The sequence below is a fragment of the Acinonyx jubatus genome, chromosome B4 (genome assembly GCF_027475565.1).
Source record: "Acinonyx jubatus isolate Ajub_Pintada_27869175 chromosome B4, VMU_Ajub_asm_v1.0, whole genome shotgun sequence".
NCBI lineage: Eukaryota > Metazoa > Chordata > Mammalia > Carnivora > Felidae > Acinonyx > Acinonyx jubatus.
Genome location: NC_069387.1, coordinates 113347372 through 113364113, shown reverse-complemented (window position 1 = coordinate 113364113; position 16742 = coordinate 113347372). Strand labels below are relative to the sequence as shown.

The 16742-nt window shown below is 50.0% G+C and overlaps 1 protein-coding gene across 1 annotated transcript in view; it reads right to left on the bottom strand.

Moving 5' to 3' along the window:
• The window catches only part of PLXNC1 (plexin C1), a 147405-nt gene extending 132566 nt beyond the window's left edge, over positions 1 to 14839 (bottom strand). The window contains exon 1 of the mRNA XM_027071096.2: positions 13353 to 14839. Coding sequence (XP_026926897.1) covers positions 13353 to 14417 — 1065 coding nt within the window. The 5' untranslated portion in view covers positions 14418 to 14839. The remainder of the gene's footprint in view (positions 1 to 13352) is intronic.
• Positions 14840 to 16742: the final 1903 nt, after the last annotated feature.

The following is a 16742-nucleotide window of genomic DNA, read 5'->3' as shown; positions in this document are numbered from 1 at the left end:
AATGGTAGCATGGAAGAACAGAAAGAAGAAATTTAGAGTTTAGAAAATGTGGGTTCAAGTTCAAGCTCTATCACTCATAAGTTGTGAGTCTTAGGCAGATGATTTAACCTGCCCGAGGCTTCTCTCCACCCACCATCACCTGTCTACCTATCTGCCATCCGCCAGCCCAACCATCATTTATGGAGCACTCGCTCTTGACCAAGCGCTTGATCTGCAAAATACAAATGGGAATAAACCCCTCTTATAAAACAAAACCAATGGAATGAGTTTTTGAAAGAAAATCCAGCACTTTACATTTCCTGTCACTGTTTTCGGAAGCATTTAGTGACTGAAATGAATGCTTTGAGGAGGGGTTCCATGGATATCTATAATTCATGGGTACAATTCAGAGAATACATGGAATTGGATAAAAACAAATAAATTACAGTTGACCCGTGAACAACACAAGTGGTACGGCCACCAACCCCCTGTGCCAATGAAAATCTGTGTATAACTTTTGACTCCCTCAAGACTTAACTAATAACCTACTGTTGACCCAAAGCCTTAGTCAATTAACACATATTTTGTATGTTATATATACTATATACTGTATTAAGATCAAGTAAGTTAGATGACATTACTCACCATCACGGAAATATAAATCAAAGCCATGATGAGATACCATTTCACACCTGCCAGAATGGCAAAAATTAACACAAGGAACAACAGGTGTTGGTGAGGATACAGAGAAAGGGGAACCCTCTTGCAGTGTTGGTGGAAATGCAAACTGGTGCTCTGGAGAACAGCATAGAGATTCCTCAAAAAACTAAAAATAGAACTACGTTATGATCCAGCAATTGCATGATTAGGTATGTACCCAAAGGATACAAAAATACATATTTGAAGGGATACATGCACCCCAATGTTTATAGCAGCACTATCAACAATAGCCAAACTATAGAGAGAGCCCAAATGTTTTGATGAATGATAATGGATGAATGGATGGATAAAGAAGATGTGGTGTGTGTGTGTGTGTGTGTGTGTATACACACATATACACATATATATGCATGTAATGGAATATTACTCATCCATCAAAGAATAAAATCTTGCCATTTGAAACGACGTGGATGGAGCTAGAATTATGCTAAGCAAAATAAATCAATCAGAAGGACAAATACCATATGATTTCACTCATGTGGAATTTAAGAAACAAAACAGATGAACACATGGGAGGGTGGGGGGAAAGAAAAGAGAGGGAAACAAGCCACAAGAGACTCTTAATGATAGAGAACAAATTGAAGGTTGATGGAGGGGAAGTGGGGGGGGGGATGGGCTGGATAGGTACTAAGAAGGGCACTTGTGATGAGCACTGGGTGTCGCATGATGAATCACTCAATTCTACTCTTGAAACCAATATTGCACTGTATGTTAACTAAAACTTAAATTAAAAAAAGATAAAGTAAGCTAGAGAAAAGAAAACATTATTTAAAAAATCATAAGGAAAAACGTTTATGTTTCTTTACCAAAAAAAAAATCCAAGTAGACCTGCATAGTTCAATCCTATGTTGTTCAAGGGTCAACTGTATTTTAGCTAACTCCAACTGAAATGTAGCATTTCCTTTAATTATGAATGCAGGACACAGTATTTTTTTTTCAATATATGAAGTTTATTGTCAAATTGGTTTCCATACAACACCCAGTGCTCATCCCAAAAGGTGCCCTCAATACCCATCACCCACCCTCCCTTCCCTCCCACCCCCCATCAACCCTCAGTTTGTTCTCATGCTTTGGCTCTCTTCCACTCTAACCTTTTTTTTTTCCTTCCCCTCCCCCATGGGTTTCTGTTAAGTTTCTCAGGATCCACACAAGAGTGAAACCATATGGTATCTGTCTTTCTCTGTATGGCTTATTTCACTTAGCATAATACCCTCCAGTTCCATCCATGTTGCTACAAAGGGCCATATTTCATTCTTTCTCATTGCCACGTGGTACTCCATTGTGTATATAAACCACAATTTTTTTATCCATTCATCAGTTGATGGACATTTGGGCTCTTTCCATGATTTGGCTATTGTTGAGAGTGCTGCTATAAACATTGGGGTACAAGCGCCCCTATGCATCTGTACTCCTGTATCCCGTGGGTAAATTCCTAGCAGTGCTATTGCTGGGTCATAGGGGAGGTCTATTTTTAATTTTTTGAGGAACCTCCACACTGTTTTCCAGAGTGGCTGCACCAATTTGCATTCCCACCAACAGTGCAAGAGGGTTCCCGTTTCTCCACATCCTCTCCAGCATCTATTTGCTCCTGATTTGTTCATTTTGGCCACTCTCACTGGCGTGAGGTGATATCTGAGTGTGGTTTTGACTTGTATTTCCCTGATGAGGAGCGACGTTGAGCATCTTTTCATGTGCCTAGGACACAGTAGTATTAATTGAACCCGCGACTTCGTCACCAAAAGAAATCAGATATATCCATATCATTTTATAGTTATTCAGAGATCTCAAAATACCATTTATGCTCATCTCTACTTTGAAATTATGGTAGTTACTGACGCTAGATCTTGCTATTTAGTGTGTTGAGATATATTACTATACCTCAAATTGAAAAACACCATTTGAGATATCTTTGTATCAATAAAATCGGTTCATGTTGTAATTCTCTGTTTTATGCATCTAAAGCCATTGTTCTGAGAAGAATCTACATGCTTCACAGAAGTCCACAGCACATGGGCTCCATGGGAGGGAGGAGCCCTTGGGGTAGAGGACACGGAGATATTGCTATACACAGGAGGTCTCGAGGACACCTACAACTGCTGACTGCTCGGGACCACGTACCCTTCCTGGTGCCTCAGAGAAGAAGGGTCAGCACTTGGAATACGACTCTTAAGACTGGTCACTGATGAAAAAGGAGCCTCAGGAAGATGTCAATGAGCAATGATTAGGAACAGCTGGTGTGTTCGAGAATCTGCTTCTCTAGCGGACTCTTCCAAGACCAGGTTGACGGGGGAACAACAAGGGAAATGCCCTTCCCTCTGGGCCACCTGGCTTCCTATCAACATAGCTCCAGTGTCACCCCCTCCTGGAAACTCTTAGCTCACTGTGCTATAATCACCATCTTCTCCACCAAATGGAGAACACTTGGTCAGTTTAATGAACATTTATGGAGGGCCCACTGGGTGTGAGACGGTCTTATGATGCTTGGGAGACAGACCCAGTCACACCCCTCAAGGCACACACAGTCCAAATAGCACTGCGTTGAGCCCCAAACAGAGCCTCGCACATCCCCAATCCCTAATTTCACTGCCAACTGCCTGCTTGGTGGCTCCTCCTGGGTGTCCCATAGGCATCTCAAAACCAACACAGAATTGTCTTCTAACTGGTCACCGAAACCTCTCTGTTCCTACCTCTTAGAAAGCTGTTTCCTTTTATGTGTCCTCTCCACCGTCACTGCCACCAGCTGGGTTCAGGTTGTCCACACTCCTCAGTTGGTAATCCACAGAATCCCACGGGATTCTCTCCATATTCACCATCAGCCCTCCAGACCAAGGCGACATCATCTCCTGCCCAGATGACTTCAGGAGCCTACTGCAGGTCTCCCTGCTTCCACCAGTGCCAACCTCCCATCCATGCCCCACAGAATGGCCATTCTCTAGGGGTTCAAACCCAATCACTTCACTGCCCTGCCCAGGCCCCTCCATGCTTTGAGGAGAAAATACCCTCTCCGGGTGCCTGGGTGGCTCAGTCCGTTAAGCGTCAGACTCTTGGTTTCAGCTCATGATCTCACAGTTTGTGAGTTCCAGCCCCATGTGGGGCTCTATGTTGACAGTGCAGAGATTCTGTCTCTCTCTCTCTCTCTCTCTGCCCCTTGCTCTCACTTGCTTTCTCTCAAAAATATAGACTAAAAAAAAAAAAAAAAGAATACAATATCCTCTCCTTCCCGTAGCCTGTGAGGCCTACAGGATCCTGCTGCTGCCGTCTTCTCCGGCCTCCTCCCCTCTCCTCTTCCCTCACCACCTCCCCAGGACCCAACCACGCTACCCTCGTTCTTCAAGGCGACCAAGCCATTCCCCTCTGGGCTCTCCAGGGTGCCAGGAGTGTTTGCAGCCCAGTTCTCCACAGGGGCATCTACAACCGTCCCTTCTCATCTTCCTGGTGTCCCCTCAGCCTCCTTAAAGAGACCCTTCCCCAACACCTGCTTAGCTCATATGCAGTCCTAATCTCTGCCTGTGCCTCGGTTTCCTCGTCTGTAAAATGGAAGTAATAATATTACCCACCTCATCAATTGTGGTGAGGATTCAAGGAGTTAATATTCTATTAATATTATAAAATGCTTAGAACACCACTGGGTACACAGTAGGTGCTCTATAGGTGCTATCATTTTAATATAAAAAGAACTCCTTTACTTGCTACATGTTGTCTATTCTACTTACCAGTGTCAAATATTTTCACCCAGTGCTAGGCATACAATAGAGACTCAAGAAATCATTCGTTTGAACCAGTGAGTGTCCTTCTCATCAGCTGTTTTGCCTCTCCATTCTTCTGCGTGCTCAGTGTGGAACACCATCAGATCATGTCTGCATGTTGTCTGCTCCTGTCCTCCACTAGCCGCAGCCATGGTTTTCACACCCTGTTCAGCAGAATCCTACAAGTTCCTTTGAGATGCCTCAGGGACAGGCATGGGGGTGGGGTACGCAGGCTGCAGGGAACCTCCCGACCCCTGCTGCATGCTGTGTCCCAGCACCTGGCCATCGGTCTCACCCAGAACAGCAGGTCAATGATGAGATGCCAACCTTTTTCTCGTATAAAGCTCCTGGGGAAGATTTATGGTAAAGACCAGGTTTGGAAAGTCGGAAAACGACCAACCATCAGGATAAAATCCAGCCGTCTTGGCCTGTCTCATTAAGCCTGTGGCCATCTGGCCCTGCACACTTGTTTCTGGACACTCCCCAGCCAGGGTGAGCTACCTGCGGCTCACAAGCTTATTCAACGTCCTGCTTGTGCCCAAGCTGTTCCCTCTCGCTGGAACGCCCTTCCCTGCCTCCTCCACTTGGCTTCAAGACACAACTCCGGCATCACCTCTCTGAAGCCCGAGTTTGACGCTCCCTCCAGGGGCTCCCACAGCTTCTTTTTGCCACCTCTCTCACCACATCTCCTGGCATTGGGAAGGCTTGTTTCACACTCACCCTCTGCATAATGGCGGGATGGGCAACTACCACCTGGGGACCAAATCTGGCCACTGCTCATTTTCATTTGTTTGTTTGTTTTAATGGCCCAGGGGCTAAGAATGGTTTTTTTCCATTTCTAAATGGCTGAGGTGGGTGGGGAATGAAAAGAAGACTATTTCATAAGCGAATATTATATGAAATTCAGATTTCAGTGTGCATCATTTTACTGGAAAACTGTCCCATTTGTTTCTATGTATAGTCTATGGTTGTTTTCACACGATAGCAGCAGAGTTGAGCAAATGCATCAGAGACTGTGTGGCAGGTGCAGCCTAAGGTATTGACGATTTGACCTTTGCAGGAGAGGTGTGCTGACCTCTGCATGACAGCACTGGCCAGGGTAGTGAGGCTGGGATTCCTGGGGTCAAATCCCCATAACTCCTCCAAGGAGAACGGTATCTGTAACGACTAGGTGGACAAACCAGTATGAAACTCAACCACAGATTGTGGGGAAGAAAAGGTCGCAATTCTACTGAGTTCTGTGACAGTATGAAAATTAGCACTTCCATCAAAATAGAAAATTAAAACTAAAAAAACTATGAGCACATTTCACAAGAAGCGAAGCAAACAACTGAATACTACCACGTTCCCGCTCCCACAAACAGGTCAGACCCGTAACGCCTCCAAATTGCCCGCCCCTACCCCCCACCCCCCCACAGACTGTGGGATTTCTCAGAGCAGACCTCAGTCTTTATCAGCGATGTGCCACACCACATGTTCAGGGAAGACAGAGAACATCAAGAAGCTTAAAGGGAGACAGAGATGGTGCCACGCTGCTGTCGTCAACATGGATGTCATGATGTGGCCCTTTCACCATTCCTTTCTCAGGGAATCTGCCCAACTGGGCCTTCTGGGGGCCATGTTGATCCCCTTCTTCTGACTGGACCAAGGGGCAGTATATCCCCCGAGGACAAGAAATTCCTACTCAGAATGAGGGCTCTAATCAGACGTGAAAAGTTGAGTTGGACCCCAACGCTATCTCTTTCTTGGTCATTTGAATAAATAATACAGAAAGGTGTTGCCACTGAGTAGCCAATACAGAGGGTTAAATACCATCAAGAGGCGGAGTGGGTATTAAAGCAGTCTGTAGCATTCGGGTGGAGGGTGCGAGGGGCAGATGTTTGAGGAAAACGAGGCCATCTGGTAGCAGGACAGAGGGAAGTGGCCGTGCTAAGTCATGCTGACAGTGAAACCTTAGAATGAGCCTCTATCACCTCCTGCCGCTGAGCTTCTGCCAGGTGCCTTGGGTCCAGAACCTCCTTCCAATTCCAAGGAAAGCCCATCCTATTTGCTATTAATCATGATGATGCTGATGACAGTAAATGCATACGTAGCATTTACTATGGGTCAGGTAGTGTTAATCCAAGACATATCAACTCCTTAATCCAGTTAATAACCCTATGAAGCAAATACGATGCCTCTATATAGACAAAGAAACCGAGACACAGAAAGGTTAAATAATTTGCTTAAGGTCCCAAACTCATATGCAGCAGCCTTGGTCCCAACTGACCTGGCTCCACAGCCGGTGCATGTAACCACTTCGCAGTACTGCTCCTATTCCTAGATTTCCACATAATTCCACATAGTTCTTTCCACTAAGACCCCCATCCCCTTATTTGAGCTGAAGCGGATGTTTCTTTCATGCAACCGACTCTGCCTAATATAGAAATTCCTACCAGGATTGAAGCTATAAAGAGTAGATCCTCAGAGAATTTCAATATGGACATTTCGACAGTGGAACTGGTTCTGATGTACAGCAGAGTGGAAGATTCTAGAAATCCCCACCACATTCTGGAATGAAATGCAAACAAACTGCTATATACAAGAGTGATGGAGCTAATTAAACTGTGACCTTTAGGTTCTTGAGACTCAGACTACAAGCCCCCAATGGAAAGGTTTTAGAAGGTTTTCTAGGTATTTGCTTTGCGCAATTAGAAGAGTAGGAGGTGTATAACAGACACATGAAAATATGCTCAACATCACTCATGACCAGGGAAATGCAAATCAAAACCACAGCGATATATCCCCTCACAGCTGTCAGAATGGCTAAAATCAAAAACACAACAAACAACAGGTGTTGGCGAGGATGTGGAGAAAGAGGAAACTTGGTACAGGTACACTGTTGGTGGGAATGCGAATGGATGCAGCCACTGTGGAAAACAGTAGGAAGGTTTCCCAAAAAGTCAAAAATAGAATTGCCATATGATCCAGTAATTCTACTGGAATACTGAGTATTTACCCTAAGGAAATGAAAATACTAATTTGAGAAGGTATATGCACTCCTGTGTTTACTGCAGCATTATTTACACTGTCCAAGATATGGAAGCAAGCCCTGGGGCCATTGATAGAAGAATGGATAAAGAAGATGTGGTACATATACAATGGAACATTACTCAGCTATTAAAAAAAGGATGAGACCTGGTAGTGGCCAGAAGGGAGGTAGGTTGGGGGATGGGTGAAATAGATAAAAGGGATTAAGAGGTACAGACTTCTAGTTACAAAATAAGTCACGGAGATGAAAAGCACAGCATAGGCCATATAGTCAATAATACTATAACAACATTGCATGGCAACAGAGGGTGATTACGTTTATTGTGGTATTCACTAACGTATGGAATTGTCAAATCAATGTTGGACACCTGAAAATAATATAATGTTACGTTAATCATCCCTCAATAAGAAAAGCATAAGGAATATAAGGGTAGTGGAATGAGCTGGTCACTTTATACGGTCCTAAGTAAAACTGCAACAGAAAAAATAGGACAGGTTCTTACTCCAGGTGCCTCCGCCAGAAGACAAGGAAAATTGTGTCACCTTACCACAGTGGTTCTGAAACCTGAGTGTGAATTAGCATCGCCTGGAGGGCTTGTTAAAACAGATTGCCAATCCTGTCCCCAGTTTCTGATTTAGTAAGTCTGATGTGGGGCCCAAGAATGTGCATTTCTAGCAAATTCCCAGGTGATGCTGATGCTACTGGTTCGGACACTATACTTTGAGAACCATTGCTCTGTAACAAAGCCCCTTCCTCCTGTCACTGAAAGGCATGATCACAGATGTTATTACGTTTTGCCATAGAAGTGCCAACCATGCTGGGTTTCTATGGTCAAAGTTGCAGACTGATAAGAGCAGAGGAAGGGCTATTCCAATAAATGGGGTTTTCTGGGAAGAGCTGGAGGGGTGAAGGATCTCTGATAGCTTAGGACTAGGAAAGAGAGGGGCCCTGATGCACACATTAAGAAAAAGCCAATGGCTGGAGTGCCTGGGTGACTTAGTCGGGTAAGCATCCAACTTCAGCTCAGGTCATGATCTCATGGTTCGTGGGTTTGAGCCCCCCGTCTGGCTCTGTGCTGACAGCTCAGCGCCTGGAGCCTGCTTCGGATTCTGTGTCTCCCTCTCTCATGCTCGCTCACTCTCTTTCTCTCTCAAAAATGAACATTAAAAAATTTAAAAAAAGACAAAGCCAATAGTTAAGGGAGTATGAAGTGGCCAGACTGAAGAAAATGTTGCTGCTAAGCACAGAAAACATTTCCAACATGATGCTCCGAGACCCTGCATTTATTAATTCCACAAATATTTCTCAAGCCCCAATGACATGTCAGGTACTATATGCTAGGTACTCCGGGTTCAACAGAGAACAAACGGTTACACGTTCCTGACTTTCTAGGGCTTACATTTTAACCGTGGCTGCTAATAAATACCAGAGTGCCTGTAACCCAGACTTAACAGGCTGAGATCTCGGGATTCAGGACATGAGCTACGTCGTGTCCGGGAGCAGCCCTCGGAGGCCTTGTTGGTTTCTCGGACGTCGTTTGTGAGTCTGAATATAAAGAATGCCAAAGCGGTCTAGAATATAAAGAATGACAGCTAAGGAGCTAATACCCTCCCCCCCCCAGGGTCTGAACTTTTGGTCATTCGGTCTGAAAATCCAGAAACTCACTCAGTTCACAGTCAAGGGTCCTCTGTCCTATCGTGTCTTATGTCCACAAACAGCTGATCTTATCAGAGCAGTTGCAAGGGCCTGGCTTGCTCCGTGCGTGTTAGGATTGACTACACAACCCAACATCCGCGGTGCTGGACTACCCATGGCAGTGATTTACAAGCTCAGGTCCACAAGCCAGACCACCCAGGTCCTAAATCTTTAGCCATTTAGCAGCTGTGGAACTGAACCAAAACTCTCCAGGCTTCAATTTTCTCACCTATAAAATCATAATAATAACTACAGCTCTTGCCCCATTGGGAGACTGTGAAAATCAACTGAAAACAAGGCATGTAAAGCGCTTAGCACAAAGCCTGGCCATCGTAACTACCCAGGAGATAGTAGCTATGATTGCTTCCCATCCCCCCCCCAACTGGGTGTTGGGTTTATTTAAATCTACCCCTGCGTTTCAGATGCGTGTACAGGGGTAAAATTCACCATCTCGTCTACAAATTGCAAAATGGCTAGACAGGATCGTCACAGAAACCACAGGGAGGAATAAACATCACAGGAAGACTGTGGATTTTGAGGTCAAGAGGCAACGCACAAGGTTGCATTGCTGAGTGGTCGTGGGACATCTCTTCTGCACGTGATGGCTAGAAGTATCTCGTGTTACCATCTGCTGGAGAGCATGCGAGTGTTTTGTGGTTGTCTGTGTGACAGCTAAATTATATCAGGCTTTGGAATTACGTATGGAAGAAGGGGTGTGTCTCCCCACAAGGGGTAGAATGAACTACAAAAGTCAGTCCTATTAGCCGACAGTATGAAAAGCAAAACAAAAACCACACTACCCTCGGTGTCCATACGAGGAGTGGCTGCCATGTTTAGACCACAAGCAACTCCAGGACCCAAATATGGCCGCCAAGTACCTGTGGAACAAGCAGACTTGAAAACTTGGGTACACTTTTCTAGGAGTACGTTGGTGTGCCAGGGACAGCAGGAGTTCAGAGGGGGAGGAAGTTAATTAATTTGTACAGAATTTAAAGCATTTACTATGTTTTTAAATATGTTAACCCAAGCACACAGAGAGGTTATGGAACAGAATGAAAAAAAAAATCACATAAAGTTTTAGAACACTTCAAAGGGCAGCCTCCAGCCTCAACCCCCCCATGGTAGGGGAGGCTGGTTGCTTCCTTTGTAATTAGGACTTTCAAGGGAAAGTTTGAAAAGCACTCCAGTGGTGGAAAGAATACAGAAGTAGACATTTCAAGACTCGAGTTTAAGCTGGGAGGCTCAGACGCTTGTTTTGTTACCTTGAGCAAGTGACCCAACTGATCTTGGGCTTCCTCATCAGGTAAATGGGAATGTTTCTCACTCATTGCACAAGCACCTCGTAAATTCATCCTTAGCAGGAGAAGCAACTGACTTAAGGGGAGAAAACACAACCCAGTCGCTCCTGTCGCTTCCCGTGGTTGATTGAAGATGGAAAATAAGAGAGAGCCATCTAGTAGGAGAGGAGAAGGCAGCAAATCCAGCCACTCGGGCCTCACTGCCTGTGGATTACTGTTAAAATTACTGTGTCTGCTCTGCAGAATTGCTGTTGGAATCTATTGAGGCTCCCTCTAGAGTGTTTCAAGTCAGTCTCTTGTTTTAGGCACCTATAATTCAGCATGCCTTTTCCAAAATACATTCAAAACCTGAAAATGAAATGCACAGCCAAGGCAAGTAAATAACATCATTGTTCTGAGTGACAACCAGGGGCACTCTGATCCTATGACCCCATTAAATGGGGCTGCAACCTGCCATTGTCCTTTCAGTGGCAAAATCAGGAGCGCCCAGCACAGAGCATTGCTTACACTGGCAGGCGTCAAACAAATATTTGTTGAACTGAGTATCTTATCTGCCTATTTGATAGGTTAGAAAAATTGTCAGCTTTTTCATCAAAACTACCTTCCTTCCCCACCCCCCCCATTCAAACCCCTCTTGAAATTCACTTCCATTAAGGCTTTTGTAATGCATACTAGCAGCAAGGAATTTACTGAAATGAAAAAATAAATGCAAAACTCCAAGCTCCCACCTGTGCAGCCATGACATGCTATTGTTTGAAGCAGAGTATATTATTTAACTTGGATGACAAGCTCAGGAGGTAGGGACCCTGTCTTTCAGAACACCCTGCTCTGAGCACACTGGGAGTTCTTGATAAGCAGCAGCAAGAAATGCTGCGGAGGGACCTCTTTTAATTATTTATTTTTCCAACCCCAGATTTTTGGCTGCAGGTTTTTACCCCTGGCTTGATTTCCAAGGGAACCTCTCTCCCAGAAGCTCCCACGAAGATGGGTAAACAGCGCTCTGACCCACCCCCTTCCCTCCTCATCCCAGAGCAACTAGGAAGACCTGACCACCCCAAAACGTGGATTGTGAGCGAGTGCACTCAGGATGTCTGCTGGGTTTGGAAGGGAACTAAGTCCTCCAGGACCCAACGGGTAGAGAGAGGCAGTCAAGAGAAATGTTTTGGCTCCACACATCTACACAGCTGTCAGATGGCAAAGCTCGGACTTCCACTGTTATTACCTGCTGTGGGCCTCTGAGCTGTCTTGTCATTAACCCCAGAGACCAAGTATGCCTGAAGCTTGGCACTAAGTAACGTCTGGGGGGCGGAGGGGCGGGTATGTTCAAGTCTTTCAACAGAGGAGTAGAAGGAAATGGTTTCTGCCAAACTGGAGCTCTCAGATTATAAAGCTCTCATGAAAATAGATGTTGAATATATGTGTATGGCAAGATGAAGGCATTCAGGGAGCATCATTTGTTATCTATGCTTAAAAAAATTATACCAGTAACTAAGGAAAGGCATTATGTGTGTGTCCCAGCACACAACCGACAGGCAAGGAGGGAGAAAAGCAAATGACCATCTAAGGAGCCTTGCAAAAGACCTCAGTTTTTTTTCTCCCTGAATAATGGGACTTAATACTTGGTGAGATGTGCTTTTCAGAGACAGGGGTGGGGGGGGGGGTGGGGTGAGAGTGTCTTTCCCTACATATAGTAACATACCTTAGAGCCAGGGCTCTCCTGTGTGCTTATGCAACAATGTATCAATACAACACATTTTCCAAGTGGAGACTTCTCCCCTTCCTCTCTGACGCATTTTATACCAAAACAATGGCAACACCTGTAGCCGTTAATTTCTGCTCTTTGATTTCTGTCCAGTTATAAAGGAGGCTCTCAGCAGGCTCCCCTCTCAGGAGCCATATGTGGAGTCGATGTGCCAGCAGCCTTGGAAGGAAACCAGCCTCTGAGAAGTGCACAATGGCTCCATAATCCCCATCAACTGGACCCTCTTGAACCGCGGCTTTATTTTCCAGTCAAAGAGCTGCCAATCTCCAGAGTCAAGCTGGGGCTGCCCTGAGAACCCAGGGGAAACCTGTGCTCTTACTGGTTGGACACAAGACAAGGGTGGTGCTTCTGCGCCCCACAGTCTCCACCGGCAACGTGGAGCCCAGAAGCTGCCTGTAGCACCCCAACATCTTTCCTTGCTTCCCTCCCGGCTGAAGCTTTCATCCACAAAGCCACCTCAACCTCCCCTGCCTCTCCCCCCAGAGACCACAGTGCCCCCACGGCAGAGCCACAGCCTCCCCCGCCCGCCCTCGCACTAGGTCAGGCTGACGGTTCCGTTCCACCCAGCGTGGGCCGCTTTTCCAGGCCAGCACTGACCCAGGTTGAGCAGGCTACCAACTCTTCAGACCACATCACGTGTGTTGCGGGGAGGGGGGTGCGCAACGGCTGGGGTGTGGCAGCATGCCTTTTGGGTTCACCGACTTCTGTGCCCAGGGCGCTGTGTTTGGCAACCGAGTTGAGAAGGGTCAAGCCACACGCCTGCTAACACCCGTACACCTGGGGAAGGCGATTAGGGAAGGGAGCGTAGGCTGCCTGCGGCGGCTCAGCCCCAAACAAGCGTCATTTGGACAGAGAAGGATGACACTGGGATACAGTCACTAGAGTTTTAAGCCAAACTCCTACCCTCTCCACCTCGCCGTTTACGCTCCCTCTGGGGACCTCTGGCTGTGCTCTAGAGCAGCCGAAGGTCTCCGAGACCCCGTGAAAACGGCTCGCTGGCCGCCAGCCGGCCGTGTGAATCCCAGACCTGGTAAATGGCAACCTGGTCTCCCTCCCGCTCGCTCTTGGCGGCGGCTCCCCACCGGGAGCACTCCCCTCGGCGTCCCGGCGGCAGGACTTACGCAGTTTTGCTCGGCCGTCTGGAAGTCCCAGGAGCAGCTCTTGGCGCGCTCCTGGATCTCACTCATCCTGAAGAGGCAGAGTGCCGTGGTGGCGGGGGAGCGCTTCTCCTGGCCCTCGCCGGTGGCCGCGCTGAACACACCCGCCCAGACGCCCAGGGCCTCCACCAGGCTGGAGGAGAGGAGCAGGCGCCGGCCGTCGGAGTGGCCGTGGCCGCAGTCGAGGGCCGCCTGGCCCTGGAACTGCAGCACCTTGGCGCTCTGCGCGATGCGCACCATGCTGGGCCAGCCGGTGGCGGCGCCGCTCGTGTAGTTGTAGGGATAGTAGGGGAAGTAGACGCTGCCGTTCCAGAGAAAGGCGTCCACGAAGTGCAGGCTGCCCGCGCCCCCGCGCAGCTTGAGGCGGCCCAGCTCCTCCGTGGCCAGGCTGCGTCCCTCCGTGTCCTTGAGGGCGATGGCGGTGTCGCGGTCGGACGCCGCCGGATTGCAGCGGCTCGCGGTCTCGGGCTCCGGCAGCACGTAGGTGGCGGCCACTGCCAGGTACCAGCGGTTCTGGTCCCCCGCGCGGTACACAACGCCGGCCGTCGAGCCCTGCGGGTGACAGGACACCACCTCGGTGCCGTTGCGCAGGGAGCTGTGGCTCAGGTTGCCCAGGAGCCGCACCTCGCAGGCGCCTCGGTCGAAGGTCCAGCCGGTGAGCAGCAGCCCCTGGAGGTCGGCCGCCCCCTCGCTGTAGGGCAGCAGCAGCTTGCTGAAGCTACTCCCCGGCCGGGGCCGCGCGGGGGGCGCCAGCGAGACGGGCTCCGTGCAGTTGCCCGCCTGGTCCCGGTACAGGCGCGAGAGCCTGTGCTCCAGGCTGTAGTCCAGCTGGTCCAGGCAGCTGCCGCTCGCCACGAACACGCCGTCCGCCCGGCTCGCCGCGATGGCTCCGATGGCTTGCTCCGACCGCCACACGGGCTCGTCCGCGCCCCGGCTCGGCGCCGCCAGCGCCAGCAGATAGGCGAGCAGGGGCAGCGGCGCGGCGGGGCGCGGGGGGCGCGGCGGTGCCTTCCTCCGGGAGACCTCCATCGGGCTGGGGGGGCCGCCCCCGGGCAGGGCGCGCGGCGGCGACGGCGACTCAGGCGCGCGGCGACGGAGACGCGGGCGGCGGCGGCGGCGGCTCCTGCGCGCGCTCGGGCTCCCGCGGCCGCCCCATCCCCGCGGCTCACCCGGGAAGGAGAGCAGGGAGGGCGGCACGCGGCGGGGTCGCTCCGGCAGCCTGTGCGGCGGCGGCGGCGGCGGCGGCAAGCCCTGCGCGCTCCGGCACCGCTTCCTCCTCGCCCTCCTTCTCCGGAGAGTTCCTCTGTGCAGCGCTGGCGCTCGCGGGGAGGCGCGGAGGGTAAGGGAGGGGACGGGCGGAGGGGAGCGAGGCAGGCGGGGAGGGCTGGAGAGGTTGGGTGCGCTTGTGCGTTTCACTTTCCCATTGTGAAAGTGGGATGCAACTGGCCCCCTTCCTCATCCTCTTCCTCCTCCGCCCTCCGCCTCCTGCCCGCCCGCCCGCCCTCCCTCCACGCCCATCTCCCCTCCCCTCTTGATTCGGTGAGATAGGGAGGAGGAAGGTCTCGTAATTTGGGTTACTGTGTAGGTGGCCTCTTTCATCTATTCATAACAAAGCTGAGCAGCCTGCTGTTGCCGCCGCGGCCGCCACCATCGCCCCTTGGCTCTCCCGGGGCTCCCGGGGCGCGCTAGCAGTACGCCGAGCGAGCTCCCGCGCCCGCCCGTCCGCCCGCGGGGCTGCTCCAACGCTCGGGTTTTGTTTACGAGAGCAGCCTGGGGATACGCAATGCACGGGGAGCCAGAACCCAGGGCGCCGAGGGTTTGCAGCTGAGGCCCAGGGCTCAGGCCACAGGGAGGCTGCGGGGAGGCTGACAGGTGTGGAGCGGCGGGAGGGAGGCCCAGGGGAGGCGCGCGGGAGACGTGGACGAGCCGGGGAGGCTCAGGGGACCAAGGCGTCCCTGCCACAGCGGTTGGGTTTCCCCTGGTCACAGGAGTGAGGTGAGGAAAAGGCAGGCGCCAAGACTCCGCTTCTGGACAATCCCCGGGGCCAGAGCTCCCATATTTGAAAAGGTTCTCTCATCTCCCTTGGCAACGGAGTCCCAGGCTCTCAGACCTAGTGCTTAGAAAGTTCTACTCACCATCTAACCGTAATGATCCTTGCTAACGTTTATTGAGCACTTACTGTGTGCCGGGTGCTGTTCCAAATTTACCACATGGACTAAGACTCATTTAATACCCTAAGAACCCTTTTAATTAGTGACTGTTATTATCACTCCCGTTTAGCAGTGAGAATGATCATGGTGAGGTTATGGGATTCCTCCGGGGTCCTAATGCTGGTTTGACAGTGGAGGTGAGATTCGAATCCCTATCTAGCTCCAGGGCCCTTCCTTTACCATCCCGCCCTAGCCGAGCGCCACCTGTGGCCCATTCGATACCGCTGCGAGATCATCCTCCGCAGGTGAGAACTGAAAAGGTCCCCAAGTTAAATGCTCCAACCTGCCCTGCCCAGCCCAGCCTTCTAATCTTAGAGCCAGGTACCCTATTTCCCTAGAGGCTCTCCCTCTGTCTCATCCTTTCCCACTTCTTTTCTTTGGACCCTCCGAGGTCTCCCCACCTCACCCAGGGGTGCCTCCAAAGCCAGCAAGAATTTGTGAAGCATGGCGAATGTCTGAATCATTGCACGCCTGGGTGTCCGTTCATGATTTCACAGGAGGGGCTTCCTAGAGGAGGCACGAGTGCCTCCCAGCTTCCTGAGGCGGCCGATGGCAACACCAGCACACTTAGAGTCTGGCAGATGATCCAGATGGTGTACCTGAGGACCCTTATGCATCCTTGCAAACAGATCTCTGTCCCCTCCCTGATTATTTCCAGACCAGAGGGCCCAGGGAGAGTAACTGGTTGCATCCCCTCTCTTCCTTCCATTCCTGGTTCCCCAACTCTAGATGGAATCTGTCTCAGGGGGGACGGGGTAAGTGGGCTTCCTCCAGATGCTGAGCCTTCTTGAAGGAACAGCTGTTGCAGGTTTTCAACGTCTACAGTAGTGCATCGCGTCCCCGCCCCGTGCTGAGGGATAAGGCAGGAGAAGGAGCTCTGAGAGGCTGGAGGAGCTGAGGGTGAGGTGAGGTGAGGTGAGGTAAGAAGCAGAAGAGAAAGAAAAGTTTCTGCCCTTGACGTGCAGTGAAAGGATCGGATCACTCCAGCGGCGGCTCCCCTATTCTGGATTCAGAGCGGTCATCGATCCCTTCGTAATTTCCTCGTTTGAAACTGGATAACATTGTCTTTGCCTACCCGCGGGGCAGTGAATAATCTCGTGAGCTGTAAGGTGGCTCTTTCCACTGCAGTGGTGGTGGCCGGGAG